General features: G+C 40.0%; 1 protein-coding gene across 1 annotated transcript in view; it reads left to right on the top strand.

Annotated features, from left to right (window-relative positions):
- Positions 1 to 21,693, top strand: part of LOC122552860 (follicle-stimulating hormone receptor-like) — a 239,891-nt gene that overhangs the window by 78,722 nt on the left and 139,476 nt on the right. Inside the window, exon 2 of the mRNA XM_087990971.1 lies at positions 14,186 to 14,257. Within this exon, the coding sequence (XP_087847097.1) occupies positions 14,186 to 14,257 (72 nt within the window). The remainder of the gene's footprint in view (positions 1 to 14,185; positions 14,258 to 21,693) is intronic.

The raw sequence follows: 21,693 nt of genomic DNA, 5'->3' as shown, positions 1-21,693 counted from the left end.
AGTTTGCAGAACACCAATGTTCTGTCTGCAAAATATGACCCTGAGCTTTCAGTTGCCTGCCACTTTAACGCACCACCCTGTCCCCTGGCCAGCATCTCTGCCTCAGGCTTGCTGCAGTGCTCCAGCAAAGCTCAGTGCCAGCTGCTTGGGAACTCTACAGCCTTCCGGATTCAATATTGAGTTCATCTATTTAAGGCTTCAGTCATCTTCTCTCATGTCCTGACCCCAATCCCCACACATCAGGCCTTGTTGTCTCATGGTCTGTCATTATACACTACCTATTACTAGCCACTAATAGTCCCAATTAGCAGTCAATCAATCTCCTAGGCTAACCATTATCCATTCATCTATCTGTCCTCGGATTGTCTGACCACCAATATCCATTACAAATAAACTGACCCCACAGTGACCTTGACTATGCTTCTTCACACACTATTTGCTGTTAAGACTCTATTCCATTTTCTTAGTTCCTCAGCCTGTGTTGCCTTTGTTCTAATGGTGCCAACTTCTCCCTCAACTTCTCTCTCTTTGGGCTTTATCTCCACCTATCATTTACCTCTTCCCATCCCCCATCCTATCTTCTACATAAAAAAAAAATCCTAACTGCTATCAGTTCTGAAGAAGGGTCACTAGAACTTAAACGTTAACTCTGATTTCTCTCCACAGATACTGCCTGACCTGCTGAGATTTTCCAGCAATTTCCATGTTTGTGTCACATTTAGAATTTAACATTTAATTAATTTAACAATTACAACCTGAAGGAATGAAACTCCACAAATTTCAGTACCAGAGCAGATTATTAGCAAAATAATCAACAAGTTCCCTCTTGCATTGGAGTGTTCCAAAATGTCCTTTGGATTTTGATCAATGAGGTTATGAGCCGGATTCAAATCATCCAATGGGCCAATACTCTTCTTTGTTGTTATGCCTGGAAATGAAAAGTGCACATACTCAGGCAGTCAAGATGCCAGAATATCTGATCAAGTCTTCTCCAATGCCCTCAGGCTAGTTGTAGCTGTTTCCCGTTGAAACTTTGTAATCTGTTTGATATTGGTTTCTATTCTTCTCCGTAGCTGATAGCTGCTGGCAATGGTTTACTTTAATGGAAAATTTAGCTGATTTTCTGTCAGGCCTGATATTTCTGGTTGTGAGCCAATTTTGAATGTCTAAAATTTGATCTGTGTTCACTTGACCACAATGTCCTAGGGAGTGTTGATGAACAAAGAGACCTTGGAGTGCAGGTTCATAGCTCCGTGAAAGTGGAGTCGCAGGTAGATAGGATAGCGAAGATAGTGTAGATAGGATAGTGGTCAGAGTATTGAGTACAGGAGTTGGGAGGTCATGTTGCGGCTGCACAGGACATTGGTTAGGCCACTGTTGGAGTATTACATGCAATTCTGGTCTCATTCCTATTGGAAAGATGTTGTGAAACTTGAAAGGGTTCAGAAAAGATTTACAAGGATATTGCCAGGGTTGGAAGATCTGAGCTACAAGGAGAGGCTAAACAAGCTGGGGCTATTTTCCCTGGAGCTTTGGAGGCTGAGGGGTGACCTTATAGAGGTTTACAATATTATGAGGGGCATGGATAGGATAAATAGACAAAATCTTTTCCCTGGGGTTGGGGAGTCCAGAACTAGAGGGCATAGGTTTAGGGTGAGAGGGGAAAGATATAAAAGAGACCTAAGGGGCAACATGTTCACGCAGAGGGTGGTACGTGTATGGAATGACAGAGGATGTGGTGGAGGCTGGTACAATTGCAACATTTAAGAGGCATTTGGATGGGTATATGAAGAGGAAGGGTTTGGTGGGATATGGGCCGGGTGCTGTTAGGTGGGACTAGATTGGGTTGGTACGTCTGGTTGGCATGGACAGGTTGGACTGAAGGGTCTGTTTCCATGCTGTACATCTCTATGACTCTGTGACTCTATGTGCTTCAACAACATGATCATGTCTGAAAGTCAAAGAGGACCAGCTCTTAACAGTCCTAATGGGCGTATGGTTAGTAAAGGGTATCACCACAGGTTATCAAGTGGCTTTAAAAAAATTCAGCACAGTTAGAGCCATGATCTGCCATTTTCTGTTCCTACCACTATCCAGGGATCATTGTCTTTATTGTCCAGAAATTGGGTCACAGTCAGTCCTGTATGTCAACTCCTAACAGCCGAAGGATTAAAGGGATGCATCAGTCAGGAGTTGTGGGGACATTCGCCTGGAGTCTGGACTGTGCTCTCTCTGGGCTGCTGTCACAATTCAGTCCCAAACATACTCTCAACACGTTCAATCAGAATGGAATAGGAAGTGCACAGGGCAGAAGAAGTTAGTAGTTTGTGAAGGCAAAGTGCTGAGAACTATTAAGTAAATATGCTGCATGCAATAATCAGAGATTTAGATCATTAACCTTGGTGATCTTACCGTGCTGGGGCAGAGTTAGAGTAAATGGCACTTTATGCTTGAGGAATACAGAAAATATTCTTTTTGCACTAGTTTGTCTGAGAGTGGCATTGATCTACGCTGCTTTCTGATTCCAGGTTGACTGGATCTGGTAGTGTAGCTTGCATTGCCAGACTGCACGATAGAGGATGCTCCTCTTCTCTACCATCCCAGCCGCACAGACCTCCAGGTCCCTGTCTGATAAAACAGGGTCCACGTTTTCCCTTGTGGATAGCAGTAATGGTTAAGTACCAGAGTGGATAGCCATTTCCTGGTCTTCAGCATCTGAAGTGCTGTGGAGCTGAGTTTTAAATATAGCACCAGCAGGATGAATGTTGTAAATTCCCGGAAGTGACGAACACTTCTGTCACTCACTCCATGCAAGTGTGTGAGCCGGATGCTGAAGAGGTCAGTTGCATTATTAGAGAGTCAAAAAGTTGGTGATTTGTGAGAAAAATCAGTCTGGGCCATGACATATTTTGCCAAAAGAATCAGAAAGTCGAGAGTACTCTGTTTGGCGTTTCATTTGTATCTCTCAGTCTTTTAAAAATAATTACTGATGGGCGGCACAGTGGCTCAGTGGTTAGCACTACTGCCTCACAGCGCCATGGTTCCAGGTTTGATTCCAGCCTCAGGTGACTGTCTGTGTAGAGTTTGCAAATTCTCCCTGTGTCTGTGTGGGTTTCCTCCCACAGTCCAAAGATGCTCAGGTCAGGTGAATTGGACATGCTAAATTGCCCCATAGTGTTAGGTCAGTTAAATAGAGGGAAATGGGTCAGGGTGGGTTACTCTTCAGAGGGACTAGTTGGGCTGAAGGGCCTGTTTCCACATTGTTGCAAATTTAATCTCTGTAAAGATGAAACTATGAGTGGATGCAGTTTTTGTTTCAGCCCAAAAAAATGAAGCAAGTGCAAACGGAAATCAAAATGTTTTGAAAAATGTTTTCAGCCAACCTTCCCTTAGTTGCATCTCAAATTCATTTCCATGTCACTTGCAAACATAAAAGCTGCCATGAATCAGAACAAAAAAAATCATTCATGCATTTAGAAGTGGTGATTAAGTGAATTTTCATGAAAATAGAAATCAGGGTCATTTGATCATCTCTGACTAACCTGTTTATGAATGACTGAAATTCCCTTTAAAAGAGATATATCAAACTACTGAAGTACAACAATCAGCTTGTTAATCAATAAGAAAAATGCTTTAAATCACACTTAAGGTGCTCATTGTACTGTAAAGAACCAATTTAATTTTTAAATCCTCTCTGAAAGCTTGAAAACAAATGCAAGTTTTGGAAAATCCCCATAGTGATTAATTCATTCTGGAGATGTCCAATCTTGGGGAAAGAGCTGGCTTCGAGGCTAGTGTTTTTTGGAACACTGTAAAATATTACAAAATCGAGTTAGACTGAACACAAGGTGTTCTGAAAATTCTGTGTTTTCTGTACCGGTTAAGAAAATGTTTATTTTTAAAAATGTACCAAAAAATTAGGACAATGAACTCGGATCACATTTTGTGCCTAGTATTTCAAGCCGAATTGTAATATTTCCCGGCCTTAGCCCTGGCATTTTTGGCAAGATGTGGAGGATGTAGAGATCACAATACAGGTGGATGCACAGAAATCCCAATGACATTTGAAATGGACATAAGGCCCCTTCTACTCCCAAACAAATAATTGCTGTTAGGAGTTAGCATTAGTTGAATTTAATAATAGAATCTTATTATCATTGTATTCTTCAAGTTCAGCAGGGAAAGCTAACAGCAGAAGAATGATAATGGCAGCAATCAGGGCTTGGTAGGAGCTAAAATGAGGCTGATAATTTGGATGGAATGAGGGAAAGATCAGAGTATTCATTAATCACAGCACAGGGGAGAAGATGAAATTAACAGGATGAAATACTCTTGCTCCTTCCTTGTTCACCAAGAATGCTTTGGAAAACACTAACCTGCTGGAACTGACCACCTCGCTCTATTCCACTATTGGGTTTATCAAGCTCGGAAAGATTTGAGCAGTAAATTTCAATTAATTCAAACATGGTGGTGAAGTAATCTTCCTCCCAAAGATTGGGAGCATACAAACATTGCAATTCACCGGCGAGAAGTTAATGGAATCACCACATGCAATGATTTCGGTTGTGTTCTTGATTAGTAATTGCTAACTCCATTTTGGAGCTCTCTCTCCTATCATGGGGCTTAATATTAACTCCACTATATCTGAAACTCTTCTGTTGTTAAATTTTTTTGCCAAACTTAAATTAGTTCCTTCTCTCACTGTTTGCATTGCTCAACCCACTGAATTCACTAACACAACAAGCATAATGGGCCAAAACTTATTAATATAGTAAATGAGGGCACAGGATGCAATTAGGTATCTATTTGTTCTCCAGCAGCCCTTTCTGTGTCTCCTTAACTCAGATTCCTTGTTGCAGACCTACTAGTCAATCACAGAGTGTGGTCATGATAATGACCACCATGCTTTATTTGGAAGAATTTCTCATTGAAAGGATCTCAACAAAAGTCAGATTCTGTGAATTCTATATTATTTCCAGAGGCTTTAGTAATCACAGGATCAAAAAGGAGTTGAGGGAAGGGTTGTCTCTGGGTCTCTTATTTTTATCTTCAGGTCCTTCACAGGAACTGAAATTAAATTCTGGGAGATGCCGATTTGTTTTAGTGGCATTACAGAAAGCCAGTGTCATCATGTGAGTGCATGTAACTAGAGAAAAGAGTGTAGAAAAATATATGGAATGTTTAAAGCTGAGATAAAGGAGAAAGGGAATATAACTAGCATAGCGTTGTTGAGCCTAATAATTCTGTATGACATTGAGTGATCGGGAATGAACCTGCTTTCACTAAATTTCACTATTAGCCCTGAATAATTGCTTCCTCTGTCAATTGCTTATAGAAGATAGGAATCCACAGAGCACCAAAATCTGCCTGCTGAAATTTAGGCAAATTAATAACATTGATAACACTAATTAATTACTATACCAGCTTCTGGACAGTCTTAGCCAGAGTCTAACCTTGGCTAAGAATCAGCACCCTTTCCTTCCATCACCTGAAGTTATTGGAGTACTGATCACATGTTCTGTAAGCTGTTTAGATGTTTTCATTAAGAGGCCTTTGCCTACACTGAACCTGTGTAGGTATTCCTGTGGGTGAGGAATAGATTCCTGACATAAGGAAATTCAATTGTTATTTGACCACCATTTGTGATTGGCTGACAGCCACACTCTGATCATCCATCACATTCCTGATGAAGGGCTTATGCCTGAAATGTCGACTTTCTTACTCCTCGGATGCTGCCTGACCAGCCGTGCTTTTCCAATGCCACACTTTTCAACTCTGATTTCCAGCATCTGCAGATCTCACGTTCTCTCCGTCACTCTCTGATATAGAGAAGGTTAGGTGGTAAACAATTATGAGCTGCCACTATGCAGCAATCATTCTTAGTCATCTAGAGTGCTAGATGATACAGAAATGGGCTATGATTGGCTGGCATAGTCCTGGTCACTGTTGTCTTGAACTGACAAACTCTTGAGAATGTTTCATTTGAGACCGATTCTAAGGGACTCCTCGACATTCTGCAACAGTTGACAACCCTAACTCATTCCCATTGTTGGGAGGATAAGGTGAGTATCGAAAACCAAGAAGGCATTGTTGGAAGTAACCAAGAAAGTGAGCAGCTGGGTTATGATTCCTTCAAGCCTGGACACAATGCTTCATGAGATTCAGTGATCTCAGAAGGACAGGAAGCTCTGTGGTGTAATATTTTCAGGTGCCAAGCCCCATACTCTGACCTTTCCAAGTTTCTTCTGCACAGCACTGCTCAGACAACATACCTTGCAACTACACTCATTCCTTTTTCTGCAGCTATTCCTTTTATTGTGAGAATCACGCAACAACATCTTGTGATCACATGTGCATTGTTAAATAAGGAAAGCTGGTAGGCTCTGTGTTACCTGTCCCATTCCAAAAGTTGCTACTTCTCTCAGAAGCTTGGCATTGAAGTACATGGAACATATAAGGTTGCTGCATTTATATGAGAGATACCTATTAAACATGCAAGGCATTATTAGAACTTGACAATTTATGCATAAGCAAATTTTGAATTGTGCATTAAATTGAAGATATTTTTAAGCAGCACTGAGTATTAACCATTACAAATTCAGAATTTCATTCCTAGAGGTTTAAATCTGTGTTGGAGATTTAACATTTTTGAATGGAAACAAGGTTTTTTTCTCCTTTTGATTTGGAGATGCCAGTTTTGGACTGGGTTGGACAAAGTTAAGAATCACACAACACCAATTTATAGTCCAACAGGTTTAATTGGAAGCACTAACTTTCGGAGTGCCGCTCCTTCATCGACAACCACCTGATGAAGGAGCAGCGCACTGAAAGCTGGTGCTTCCAATTAAACCTGTTGGACTATAACCTGGTGTTGTGTGATATTTAACATTTTTCTTTTTGTGAGTAATCTTTTCTTTCCCCTCTTCATGTATCCACCTCCACTTCATTTATTAGTTTGATAATGGGTAAAAAAAATTCCACATACTGGCTTAGAATCTACATTTTAGTGGGAAGGCGTTTGAAACAAAACTGTGGCAAAACTGGGAATGAAGTGAAGGAAATTCAACAGGGGGATTCTTCTGCTGATTCCTGAAGATTGACCCCGCTTTGTTCTTCCACACGTCTTCCAAAACACATCCCAACTCCCTTGCTGGCTTCGCTCAGCTCTCCAGTTAACACCCCAGATATATTTGCATCCAGGTATTATGACTGCCTTCATCTCGAGGCCTGCTGGCAGTCGCAGCAGCACTCAGCACTCAGCTATGGTGCTATTGGGACCTGCTATGGTTGCCCACCAATCAGATTTACAGTGGCTCTTGATGGTGAGATTTCCTCGCACTGAAGGGAATGGATATGTCACCCTCTGCTCATTTGGACCATTGACAATATGTTATTGCTGAGGAATGGGTTTTCTTTAAGTCAGTCTCCTAATGTCAACCTTTGCAGCTGATGGAGAGTACATCAGCCTTGTACAATTATTCCAAATAATGTGTATGCTAAAGGAAGTCTGTGACCTTGATTGTTTGTGTGAAATGTATCTCAGCTTTAACAGTATGTTTCTGCAAGATGGTATTTAAACAAATTAATTTGTTTAAATTTGGAAGAAAATAAACTCTAATTGACAAACAAATTTGAAGGAAAATACTAAGAAATAATTTCCAATTGTATTGAAAAATATTTCTCAAGGAAGCTTTGATAGTGGGAATTAGCTTTGTACCTATATGAGCTGACAAATTGTTTCCAACATTTATTCTTTGTTTTAGAAATTTATTTCCTAATATTTCAATGTTACATCCATTATTATTTATTGCTGGGAACGTTTTGACAGAAAATCATAAAGGATGACAATTTCTATTTAATGATGTTGTTTTTCAGGTGTTGTGCTACAACACTTTTTTAAAGGATCTGAGTGTCTGTTAAGTTTGCTTCAGTACAATTTGATTCCATTTACTGCAAGGCACCTCTCTGTTGACAGTAATATGCTGAAATTTAATTTTGCGGAGTTTTTCAAGTTGCACAGAGAAGCTAGGCAAGTCACAGAACCAATTGATAAGCAGTTACAACTTTTCGTTGAGCAGTGGCTTGCCAATGTGGTGTAGTCATTGATTTTTATCTGAAGAATATATTTCTATATATAGCTTGGAAAGGTTAAACTACCTAACATAGCACTGCTATCTACGATGAGATTAATATCTCTGACAGTGCCATCAATAAGAATGAGCAAGGGGAGAGAACGAATGAACCATTAATAAAACTCACTCTTGACTATTAGTCACTGGTTACTGTCCAAAGTTGTTAATCAATGAAGATGGACCTCTAGCAAAGAAAGTAACCTTTAATGGTGCAGTCCTGTTCTGTTGCAGTTGAATGCTGCTAATTTGTCAAGCATCACCAAGTGATCCCTCATGACGAGTGAACAGATCTTTTGAATAACAGTCTACATGGGTGAGAAGTCAATAATGAAGGGGCATGGTTGAAAATAAAACAGGGTTAGTGACAATTGCTTCTATTAAGATCAGTAGATTATGAGGAGGTGACATTCAACTTATTACATTGCTATAGATAAGCAATTTCTGTAATTATTTAAGTCTTCTCCAGTTGCCATTTTCTACAGTAGAGGAATCAGTTCTGCAGAGGGGAGACAGGGAATAATTAGTGACTGATGAAATCCAAAGCTGCTCACTGTCGCTACCAGTAATCATTCAAGGTGTAGCCGCTGCTGTCAAGAACGTGATTTGCTGGATTGTAATTTGAACAGTACTTCAAAACTAAATTGAGGTATGACTGAATCTCCTTGTGCACAGCTTCAGAGTAGGCACAATGAGCCCCATTTTTGAGATGAATACTGTGGAGTCACAGGGATGTCTAATTTCTCACTAAGATATTCTTTGGATATTTTTCCTTCAATCTGTACTAATGACTTCTCATCCCTGATGATATCAACCACAGCCAAAAGACACCTTGCTTTCTGTCCAGTTTTATCAGCTGCCCATCTCTCAATTTTCTACCTTATTACAGCAACGGTTTTACTTACAGAATGTATCAGTTGCTGTAATGCCCTTTGGTACATCCTGAGGTTGTCAGTGGTGCTTTATAAATGCAAATCAATTTTTCTCTTTTTTTCTTATTTCATAACCTCTCACTCCATTTTCTGCACATACTCAGAGTTATTCATTAAATTTTGTTATCTTAAATGCACAGTAGTCAGCACTCCCAACACTGAGTCAGAAGGTTCTGGTTTCAAGCTCAGCATAAAAATTAAGGGTGACAATATATTGCAGCAATGTTGGTGTGCTGTATTGTCAGAACTGCTATATTTTGGATGAAATGTCAAATTGAGACCCTACCCGCTGTTTATAGTGATCATAAAAGGTTCAAAAGCACTATCTCAAAGAAGAGCATTACCCTTTATATGAATACATATTCCCAATCAACATCTCTGAAACAAAAGGGGTGGCATAGTGGCTCAGTGGCTAGCACTGCTACCTCACAGCGCCAGGGACCTGAGCTCGATTCCAGCCTTGGGAGACTGTCTGTGTGGATTTTGCACATTCTCCCCGTGTCTGGTTTCCTCTGGGTGCTCCAGTTTCCTCCCACAATCCAAAAGTGTGCAGGTCAGGTGAATTGACCATGCTAAATTGCCCATAGTGTTAGGTACATTAGTCAGGAGTAAATGTAGGGGAATGGGTCTGGGTGAATTACTCTTTGGAGGGTCGGTGTGGACTTGTGGGCCGAATGGCCTGTTTCCATACTGTAGGCAATCTAATCTTAAAAAAAAGATTTTCATAATACTGTTTTGTGGAAGCTTGCTGTGCACAAATCAATTTCTGTGTTTCCTATATTTCAGTAGTAACTGTACTTCAGGAAAAGCACTTCACTTGTTGTAAATATGCAGTGTTTATGAAAAGATTTTGTCATGCCCAGTAAAGATGTATCAAATTCATAACTTAGGCATGAACTGTATTCATTACAGGGTTTTCTGGAACTGCCTTTTAAAAAAAATATTGAAATCAAACATTCAAAGCCTGTTTGCATGTCTATTGAGTGTCAAGTGACTTTTACAATTTCTGCATGAACTCAGAACTATCTCAAGTCTCTAGAAAGTTACTATTTGAATGAACATGGGTGAAGTACTACTCCAAACACAAGTTTTGGTTTTATTTTATACTCTTCTCAGTTTGTACCCAAATTTGAAGAAGATGACTTCTTCATATCCTTTGAGAAATTGCAGATGAGTTAAAGTGGCCTGAAGAAATTTGAATTCACCTAATACAGGGTCACCTTACAGGAAGAACCCATGAAATTTACTCCACATTGCCTGAAGAGAGCTCCTCAAACTGGGAGTGAATCCCAGGTAGAGGCCGGCACAGGGAGCAAGTCCCAGTGAAAACTTATCTTGGAGCAGCTGAGAACCAGTGTGAAGCACCCTGGAGGTTTGGAGCAGAGCAGAATGGTTATTGGATTGGGGTCTAGTGCAGGCAGTCAGACTCACTTGAGTACATTTGACAATGAAGGATATTCTAAGTCTAATTCTAAACTATGAACGATCAAACTTTTTTACATTAATGATTAACGTTGGTTCAGAATCATACCACAAGAGATTTGGCAGCTTCTGCAGAAAAGTTTGTTCTAGCTTTTCATGAATTCATAACGTTCAGCAACTCTCATTAAACTATCAGGAATGATCATACAAAATTAACCACAATTACAAAAGTGTTGAGAGAAGTAATATTAGGCCAGTTCAAAAACTGCCTCCTGTATAGCTTTTGAGAGTGTGGTGCTGGAAAAGTACAGCAGGCCAGGCAGCATCTGAGGAGCAGGAGAATCGACATTTCGGGCATAAGGCCTGCATCAGGAGACCTTTCCTCATGAATGGTCTATGCCCAAAACATCAATTGCTGCCTGAACTGCTGTGCTTTTCCAGCACCCACACTCTTCGACTCTGATCTCCAGCATCTGCAGTCATCACTTTCTACCTCCTGTACAGCTTTGTAAAGTGACAAAGTGTTTCAAAAACCGGAGAAGCAGCCATCCCAGCAGGTGACTGCAAATTTCTTCATAGATCCCTCACTCAACGTAGACAGGGATCCGATAACAAATAGAAGGACCTGCAATCAAGGCAGTGTTGTAACCATGAGAGCAAGTGAAACTATGCTAGGTGTAGCAGGGTGAAACCAGGAAGCCAACCAGGACTTATTGAACAAAGGAGAAATAACACCTTTGTATCCCAGGCATGAGAAAAATTCATAACCATCCTCAAGGACACTGGAATCTCCAATAACTACAAATGTTAAAAGTTGAAGAAACGCAACTTGAATGCACAACAATGATCACAGTATTGATGAAAGGCCTTACTCACAAATACTTTAAAGGTATCCTTAATTAAATTTATATGCAAAATGAATTAGCAGTGATAGGCAAACCATTGCAGGAGTTCAACCTATCATTGCATAATGACTTAGTAGGTTTTAGGTCTTTTGTCCTGAGGGTCCAGAGCAGTCAACAGAGACTGGGAAACTGAGGGAATCAGCAAATGGTTTTTAAAAATCCCTAAAATTCGACAGGGAACGAAAGGGCACAAGAAGATGAAAGAGGTTTGATTTATAAAAATAACCCCAATAAGTTGAAAGGGAAGTTGGGGAGTTGCATTACTGGTAAGGAAGTATCTCACAGCTGTACTGAGGGTGGATACAACATGATTCAAGGCAATATGGGTAGAACTCAGGAATAGGAAAGGTGAAATCACAACGCTGGGGATATACTACAGGCTTCCCAACAGCCAGTGGGAGATAGAGGAGAGAATATTTAGACAAATTTTGGAAAGATGTAACAACAGCAGCGTTGTTGTGATGGGTGATTTTAACTTCCTCTATATTGACTGGGACTGACTACATGCTAGGTGCTTGGATGAGGCAAAATTTGTAAGGTCCATCCAGGAGGGTTTTTTGACACAGTATGTGAACAGTCCAACCAGGGAAGGGGTTATACTGGACTTCGTCTTTGGAAATGGGCCTGGCCAGACGAGCGAAGATTCAGTGTGGGCGCATTTTGGAAGTAGTGACCATAGTTCTCTGGATAGGGATAACAGCAATGCTTGGATGAAGGTGTTAAATTGGGGGAAGATAACTTACAACAATATTAGGCAGGAAGTGAAGAATATTGATTGGAGGCAGTTGTTTGAGGGTAAATCCACATCAGACATATGGGAGTATTTCAAATGGAGTTGATAACAGTTCAGGAGTGGCACGTTCCTGTGAGAATGAAGAATAGGCATGGCAAGTATGTGAACCTTGTATGACCAAGGTGCTATGACCTTTGATAAACCCCACTTTTCTACTTGCTATTTTATTTACTTCGAAAAGTGTGACAAAATACAGAAGTACAGTGGACAAAATAGGCAAGACAATGGAGTTAAGGCAATTAGATCAGCCATGAACTTATTGAATGATGGAGCAGGGTCGAGACCAAATAGCTCATTTATTTTTCTAAAATATTTTTGAATGATAATAAGGTGAGAAGGATATTTGAGGTGCATTCTGAATTTTAAAATTGATAGTATGTAAAAAATGATCAGAATTAATTAAATTGTGCAAGCAGAGTACGATAGAGCACCATGTAAAAAGACCAAACATCTGAACAATCCTTTTAAAAAACTTATAACTCATTCTAGTTTAGTTCTGCTTCTGCAAATACATCATTGTCATAATGCTCAGTGACAGTGTGAGGCTATCAGATGATAAGAACATCCTGGAAAGTAATTTTCACTTGTATTGAAACTTGAAAGGGTTCAGAAAAGATTTACAAGGATGTTGCCAGGGTTGGAGGATCTGAGCTACAGGGAGAGGCTGAACAGGCTGGGGCTGTTTTCCCTGGAGCGTTGGAGGCTGAGGGGTGACCTTATAGAGGTTTACAAAATTATGAGGGGCATGGATAGAATAAATAGACAAAGTTTTTTTCCCTGGGGTCAGGGAGTCCAGAACTAGAGGGCATAGGTTTAGGATGAGGGGGGAAAGATATAAAAGAGACCGAAGGGGCTATTTTTTCACGCAGAGGGTGGTATGGGTATGGAACGAGCTGCCAGAGGATGTGGTGGAGGCTGGTACAATTGCAACATTTAAGAGGCATTTGGATGAGTATATGAATAGGAAGGGTTTGGAGGGATATGGGCCAGGTGCTGGCAGGTGGGACTAGATTGGGTTGGCATGTCTGGTCGACATGGACGGGTTGGACCGAAGGGTCTGTTTCCATGCTGTACATCTCTATGACTCTATGACTCTATGTATTTGAATCCATGGAGTGAAATTTGTTTCATTGATATGAATTTGGAGACTGGAGATTAGGATGTGCATAATCACTAAAGTGCCTCAAGAAGCTTGGAAAGTCCAGTAACTCTATAAAACTTTATTTCCAACTTGTTTGCTTGGCCGGGTCAAACATTATAATAAAATGGTGCAGCCGAGAGAACCGGGCATTTGTGATTTGCCTATTGTTGATACACACAGCAAATTGACTTCGATGATGCAAGTCTTAGGAGAGTTAATGGCCTAGTGGTATTATCATTGGACTATTAATCCAGAGACCTGGTAATGTCCTGATAATCTGGGTTTACATCTTGCCAGATGGATGGTGACATTTGAATTCAATAAAAATCTTGAATTACGAATCTAATTACGAATCCATTGTTGATTTCAGAATATCCCGTCAGCTTCATTAATGTCCTTCAGGGAAGGAAAATTGCCATCCTTACCTGGTCTGGACCACATGTGACTCCAGACCCACAACAATTTGTCTGGGCAATAATTGCTGGTGTGGCCAGCAACACTCTCATGGTGTGAATGAATTTTTAAAAAGTGATTTCTGAATGAGAGTCTCTCAAACATTTTGAGATTTCATGACCTCTTCAACTATGAGCATCAATTTTACTTCTAAATGACTCTGGAGCTCTGGCTGTGGCAGTAATTACATTTCTCCAAGTCTTTTGGGCTTAGCTGAATCTCAGATTTCTGCCAAAGGCATCTCCAGTGACTGTGGAAATAAGTTGACCCAGGATTCCATGGTGGAAATCTCTCTCCTGTCCATACACGGGCACTCATTCATTGTCATTATAACTACGGATTTTGAATGAATTAAAACATCCAATATCTTTATTGTGTTACTAATAGTTTCTTTTTTCTTCCAAATCCAGGATATTTAAATACACCAGTCTGAGCATCATTCCAAGTGGAGCATTCTCTGGACTCAGGAACGTAACAAGCATGTATGTAATCAATCAGTGTATGCAATGTGTTGGGAATTTGTTTGTTACTCTGCCTGCAAAATTTAAAATAAACTGCAATAGAGGGCAAATATAGTGGGAAAACCTTGACAATGAATAATCAGGATAATCCAGCAACTATCACCATCTTTTATTTTGGCAACTCATGAAAGGTAATGGGGTATCTAAAGAATATGTGGGTCAGAAGTAAGGAAGGTGAGCTATCTTTTTGATTGGTGGTCTCAGTGGGAAAGGGGCAATGTCCATTGATAAACCCCACTTTTCTATTTGCTATTTTATTTACTTCGGAAAGTGTGAATCCTGCTACCATGCAAGTATCCACACCAACCATATTATCGAATTCAATTAAGCTTTCAATTAATTCAGTTGACACTTTACATATGGTAGATAAGCTGCCTGTCTCTGTGTTGTGGGAATGAGCTCATGGATGGGTGGGAAGATGATAAGCACTCCACTCTCCATATATTACATTCTCACCCCCACCCAAAACCCACCCAGCAGGAACATGCATTATCCAGCCCTGATCCAAACTAATGACCTAGTCGTGGGTGCACGGGGCAAAATTTCAACACTTAGAAATGACCAAACAATTGTTGCAACCTCTGAGGAGGTAGTGATAGAATTAAAGAGGACATAGAAAGGTTGATTGAATGAGGCAGATGGATAGCAGATTAAATTTAATCAGCAAAGTATGAAATAATGTGTTTTGGCAGTAAGAATAAAGAAAGGTATAGCAAAATAAAAGGATACAATTCTGGCAAGGCAGGTTGAGAATCTGGTGGAGAATGCAAACAGGATCTTAGATGCTATAAATAGAGTTTAAAAGCAAGAATGTCATGGTAACTGTAATAAAGCATTGGTTCAGCCTCAACTAAAGTATTGCGTTTGAGCTCTGGATAGATTTGGAAGGTTATGAAAGCATCATAAAGAGTGAAGAAAAGATTCACAAGAATGGCTCCTCAGTTGATAGAGTTCAGTTCTGTGAATAGATTGGAGTTCAGTTCTGTAGATAGTTTGGGGAAATTGGAGCTGTTCTCCTCAGAAAAGACTAAAAGGAGATTAAATAAAAGTGTTCAGAATCATGAAGAGCTTACTCATAATAGATAAGAAGAAACTGTCTCAAAGTTGGAGTGGTCACGAACAACAGGATATTAAAAGTCAATGGGAAAAGAACCTAAGGCAACACTCAGGCAAACTCTTATGAAGCGAATGATTCGGATCTGAAATGCATTACCTGAGTGTGCGGTGGATCTCGATTCAAAAGCGAATTGGTAGTTATTTAAATAGAGAGAAGAAATAAGGCAAAGAGGAAGGGCTGGGAGAGTGGGACGAGCTAACTTGTTCTTGCAGAGAGACAGCATTGCTATGATGGTCCAAATTGTCTCTCTCTGTAATTTTTCAATGATTCTATGAAATCTAATTGTACTTTGCTTCCCCCAAACCTTCAATATGATTTTGCTAAGTTTAAAACCATTGTCAGAAAGGTAAAATTTTGGAGAGCTTTTCTGATACAGAAGATTGCATGGCAAATAATACAAGAAACAGTGTCCACAATAGTTTTCTAAAATAATATAATATTTGAAGAAGATCTTTTAAAAGAGTTGGGAAAGAGCAGGGGAGTGTGATCAAGTGTTTAGATTAGAGTGGTGCTAGAAAAGCACAGCAGTTCAGGCAGCATCCGAGGAGCAGTAAAATCGATGTTTCGGGCAAAAGCCCTTCATCAGGAATGTGCAAACTCCACACAGACAGTCACCTGAAGCGGGAATTTAACCTGGGTCTCTGGCACCGTGAGGCAGCAGTGCTAACCACTGTGCCACCGTGCTGCCCACATAAATTACGCATAATTGATCAAGTGTGACCAAATGGGTATCATGGTGATTTAATATTGGTGAGATGAGTCAGGGAGTGATGTTACATTCTGTAACATAATATCCTTTGTTTCTATAAAATTTCAATGTAACATATGTTCTCCATAAAAATGAAAACAAAGATTTAATGGTGTAAATTTCCATTTCTAAACCACTATGACTGCATGAAAGCAACTTGTATTATAATGGTTAGAATACTCAACATGTTCATTGCCAAAACAATGCTGGCAAATGTGTAATTACACACAGTTCTGAAGCTATTCTTATCTTTATTGAAGTCATGGAATCTTAGCTAAAAATGATGAGTAAATTTACTTTAAGGCTCATTCTACTATAATTGAAATGAAAAGAAAATTATGTAAAACCTGTTAAAGAAATGAATACAACCCTGCTAGATTGCGATATTGACAATTACTGATAAGTAAATGATTGCTTTTGGGATGGATTATCACAGAAGCACTTTCACAAGGTCCTTGAAAGCTTCAGAGTTTTTCTGAGGTCTTCAAATAATCCAAAGGTTCAAATTCTGAGATTAGTTCAGGAATTGAATTGAGCCAAATAATTAACAAGTGGAACAATATTTGAAAATGATATTTTGAAGAATGTGATCAATTATGTGTAAGATATGTGGGCGGCACGGTGGCACAGTGATTAGCACTGCTGCCTCACGGCGCCAGAGACCCGGGTTCATTTGGCGCCTCAAGCGACTGTCTGTGTAGAGTTTGCACATTCTCCCCGTGTCTGCGTGGGTTTCTTCCGGGTGCTCCAGTTTCCTCCCACAATCCAAAAATGTGCAGGTTAGGTGAATTGGCCATGCTAAATTGCCTGTAGCGTTAGATGAAGGGGTAAATGTAGGGGAATGGGTCTGGGTGAGTTGCGCTTCGATGGGTCGGTATGGACTTGTTGGGCCGATGGGTCTGTTTCCACACTGTAAGTAATCTAATCTAATCGATATGATCATGGCTCCTCCAACCAGAAAATTTCAACCCAGAAAACTTAGGGTCAGAAACAGATTCCATCCCATTTTCCAGTCCTAGAATCAGATATTCCTAGAAGGCTGGTCCTGGAATTTCAAATCTGTAGTTGATCAGCGAGAGTGCTATTTAACTGTAACTGAGTCACAAAATATCTTAGTCATCAGAAGTAATCTTAGTTTTTTTAATGACAACGTCAGTATTGTGTTGAATTTGTTACTTGGGTTTACACTATGAGACCTAATGAGTTCTTGTAATATATCTCACCAAACATGCCACATTGATTACCTTCCCACCACAATACATTATTCACTTTCGATTCTGCCCCATCTACCCCACTTCCTTCAGGAACAATTCAATACTCAGTAAATATCTGCGGAAACCACATGCATCTGCTTTGAATCTCTATGCTCAATGTATTTTCACACTATCCAACAGCAGTTCATGCCACATGAGGCTAAATGAGTTGAATCTGTACTGACAGTCTACTTCAACAGCCACAAGCAGGGCAACCATACATCCATATGGTATTATGTTCTGCTGAAAAACTTGGCCCTACTCAATGACGATCCCTAATATTTGACACACTGTGCCAGGGAGGTGCCATCCACTGATAGGAGCAATGCTGTATTATCTCCAGGTATAGACAACTTACATGCCTGTATGCTGTACACTCTGTAGGCCTGTGACCTGTACTATTCCTCTTCCACAACTCTGAATGGAGAGTGCTGCAGGCCCCTCCCTCAGAGGTTAAGTCATTTACTCTGCTAACTCCAAGTGTTACCATATCATTTTTTTGTCCATTGTAAGCTTTCCATTTCTAACATGATGGAAGGTTGCTCCCATCCTTAGCCTGACCATGTTGCTGAACCCTAGGTTTCCTTCCTAATGGACCATCCTACCAAGTCTACAGGCTTCACACTTCCCCAAGAACCCACCAAGTCCAATGATTCCCAGTGTCCAACATGGAGGTGACAAGTCGAATCTGTAAGGTACACATTTGGTTTTCTTGTCAGGTTTTCCTGACATCTTGCTTGTTCGATGAATCTGATACGATTGGAATCCAAATGTCAATGAGGTGAGTTGTAACAAACCTTCAGCAAACTTTAATCGTTGTCAATTGGCTTTGAATGCTGCCTCATGAGAATTCTGTTATTCCACTTGTGAGATTCATAAAGGTTGGAGCAAGATAATCTCAAGGTGGGCCTTGCCACATGTTTTCCAGCAATGAATAGGCAAGGTGGTCTACGGTTAATCAAGGGTTCGTTTGCTTTCAGTCAGGAAAAGTGGTAAAGTGTCCGAAATGAGTGAGCATGTAGCACAGAGGGGCTTTTTTTTTTAGGGCAATGGGGCGAGTGAAAGCCAGTGGAGGAAGATGCCACATGCAATATTGTGATCTGACGTAATGTTCATGTTCATGTAATTACCTAATTCTTGTTTGTTATGACCAGAGAGGAAGGAGAGCATTGAATCTTTGAAGTCCATTCCAATAGTCACAACCTAAGTTTAAAAAAAAGTTTTACCCACTTAATACAGTCAATTATATTTACAAATCTATCCATTTCAGATAATAAATCCACCAACCGGGTTTCTTAAATAATAGTTCTATTATTCTTAAATAATTAATTATTTTAAAAAAAAACACCTTTCTTAGCCAGAAGATAAACTACACATAAAATTTTGGGATAAGTAATTGTTAATTTGTGGGAAAAAGATTCAATATTAAAATTTCCAGATGGCTATATATGCTTGCTGGCATATATAGATAGATGTCACTTGCTGTTGTCACTCGGACCATTTCCAGAAGCAGTTTGTTTGGAAGATAGTTGCATCAGATTTCAAATTTTACTGCAAGCATTTTCTAAACCGATAGAAGAGAATATGATGGATGACTACTTTTAGCAGGCTACACACTGACTGAACACGAAAAAATAATCAAATGGCTGTAGCTCCTGAGAGCTCTCAACTCAGATGTGACTTCCAATAAACAAAGCTAAGCAGTTATCTTAAGACATGTGGCCATCAGGAGGTGTCTTTAGCAAAGTAATTTTTTGTAAGTATTTTTAAAAATGACCAAAGTGCTCTTTCAATGACCTTTTACAAAACCCTCATCCACATCTCAGTCTTTCAAGTAAATTTGAGTCCTCAAGTATTAATAATGAAAGAGTTTTCATAACATGTTTGAAAGCCACAATTGAATGCACCTCCAGCTATACTCTTACATAGTGCATTCTAGATCCTAAATAGTGTGCATTCCTCATACCAACATTGCTTCTTCCAGTCATCATCTACTCCCTACTCCTTCCACCAATGACAACAGTTTCCCTATCTAATCTGTCCAGATCCCTTATGGTTTTGAATACCTTTATCAAATCTCCTATCAGTTTTCTCTCAGAACAAAAGCTCAAAATTATCCTTGTAATTGAAGCTCCACATCTTGAAATCTGTTCTTCACCTTCCTTAATCTCTTCACATTTTTCCTAAAGTGTGATTCCTACACTTGTGACAGAGCCAAAGTTGTATGCAGCTTTAATCATAACTTCCTTGCAGTTATACCACATTTCCTTTTTTCATATAGCCCAGGAACCCATGTCCTGAAGAAAAGGCACTTAAAAACAAAGTATCAATTTCACAAACATAATTCTATATCCAGGACTAGAATACAACTTTGCAGCTCCTAGATTCTAAGGTTGAAATCTAATATTGTGAAGACATAGACTGTCGTGTGGTAGCAAGTCTCTTCTGTATGAGTTGGGTTTGGAGCAGGGTGGTAATGATGTCTTACTGACAGCATTTAAACTATGCTTGTGAAACTCATAATTGATCTTAGAACAGCTTATAGTGGCAACAGCCAATGTGGGAAGTGTCCATTCTACATTGTATGGAGCATATGTAGGGTTTTATTGTCATAGATCGGAGAGCCAAGGAGCTATTGTCAACGAATTTGCTTCATCTTTGTGACATTGTGAATTGATTCTGTACACAGGGCTCACAAAGAAATTGTCTGGAGATCTGAACATCATGGTTCAAGAATCCTTGATGTCTGGAAGCTCAGGCTAAGGAGTGAGGAGCTCTCGAGATATGAGCAGAGCTTGGCCTTACAACTTCATACATCGTTAGAACGTCAAAGTGTGCTCATCTCTCAAATGGATGTGTCTTAACTGGGTCTGGCAGTGAATAACATACCTGAACTGTTCAAATGTCTGCTGGAGTAAGCATACATTTGCCAAAGTAAAATGGTTATTTCCAGTGCTGTCTCACCCATGCCACTTGTCTACCCTCAGCATAATGAGTACTGCTTGCAGTTTTGGCTGCCCTGTTATGGGAAGGATATTATTAAGCTAGAGAAGGTTCAAAAGAGATTTACCAGGATGTTGCTGGGGATAGAGGGTTTGAGTTCTAAGGCGAAGCTGGATAGGCTAGGACTTATTTCACTGGAGTCTAGGAAGTTGAGGGGTGACCTTATAGAGGTTTATAAAATCATGAGGGGTAGAAATAAGGTGAATAGCAGGTGTCTTTTCCTTACAATAGGGATTTCAAGGCTGGTGGACATATTTTTAAGGTGAGAGGAGAAGGATTTAAAAAAGACATGAGGAAAACTTTTTTTTTGAAAACACAGAAAGTAGTTCATGTGTGGCATGAACTTCCAAAGGAAGTGGTGGATGCAAGTACAGTTACAATGTCTAAAAGGTGTTTTAGATAACTGCATGAATAAGAAATGTTTGGAGGGCTATGTGTCAAGTACAGCAGGTGGGACTAGTTTAGTTTTGGATTATGGTTGGCATGGGCTTGTTCGACTGAAAGGTCTATTTCTGTACTAGATGACTCTTCTGAGTCTATGTTCTTCCTTTCCTTCCCACTATGTCTAAATGGAATACAACTTCTAGGCTGAAGTAGTGGGAGTCTACCCTGTTGACTTGGATAAACATCTGTGCCCAGTCTCTCCTAACCAGAGCCAACATCACCTTCCTCAGCTTAAACGTCTGTTGACTTTACAAATCACAGGCAGGGTTGAGGTGGAAGTGCTGAGCAAATGTTCGGAAGCGAAGCTTCAGGCTATCTGGTAATGGTTGCTCCTCTGCATAATTTGTCTACTGGCACCAAGCTGCTTTACTGAGAGGAAGGGACATGTGGAGTGAGGACAAGGAATCCTGCCCCATCTTGCCGTACCATTGATGATGAGCAATGGAGTGCTGAGTCTCCATGACTGCTGCCAACCTATCCATGGAAACAATCAGACGCAAGATTGCCAGCGCCAACGTGGTACTGCTATGACATTGAACGTGTGTACTGTACCTTTAAGAGAGTGAATGCTGTTTTGCACTGAGAGCTTACAAGCACCTGTCATATGACTAATTAGCTGTCCCAGAGTATACTGGAAAACTGAAATATGTAAAATTTGGCTGTGAAATAAATAACTGAATTGGTTGCTGTTTTGACAATAATTCAAATTTAACCAATCAGTTTAAATTATGTCCCATGATACTAAAACCCAATCGATTTTGAATTTATTATTTTGCCAACATCGAACCAATGAGACGATCTAATGTTGGGGGTATAAAAAAGCAGGCAGCTG

This window comes from Chiloscyllium plagiosum, unplaced genomic scaffold, assembly GCF_037043375.1.
Source record: "Chiloscyllium plagiosum isolate Xiang-an unplaced genomic scaffold, Cpla_swu_hap1 HiC_scaffold_10, whole genome shotgun sequence".
Lineage (NCBI taxonomy): Eukaryota > Metazoa > Chordata > Chondrichthyes > Orectolobiformes > Hemiscylliidae > Chiloscyllium > Chiloscyllium plagiosum.
This window is presented reverse-complemented; position numbering and strand designations above follow the sequence as displayed.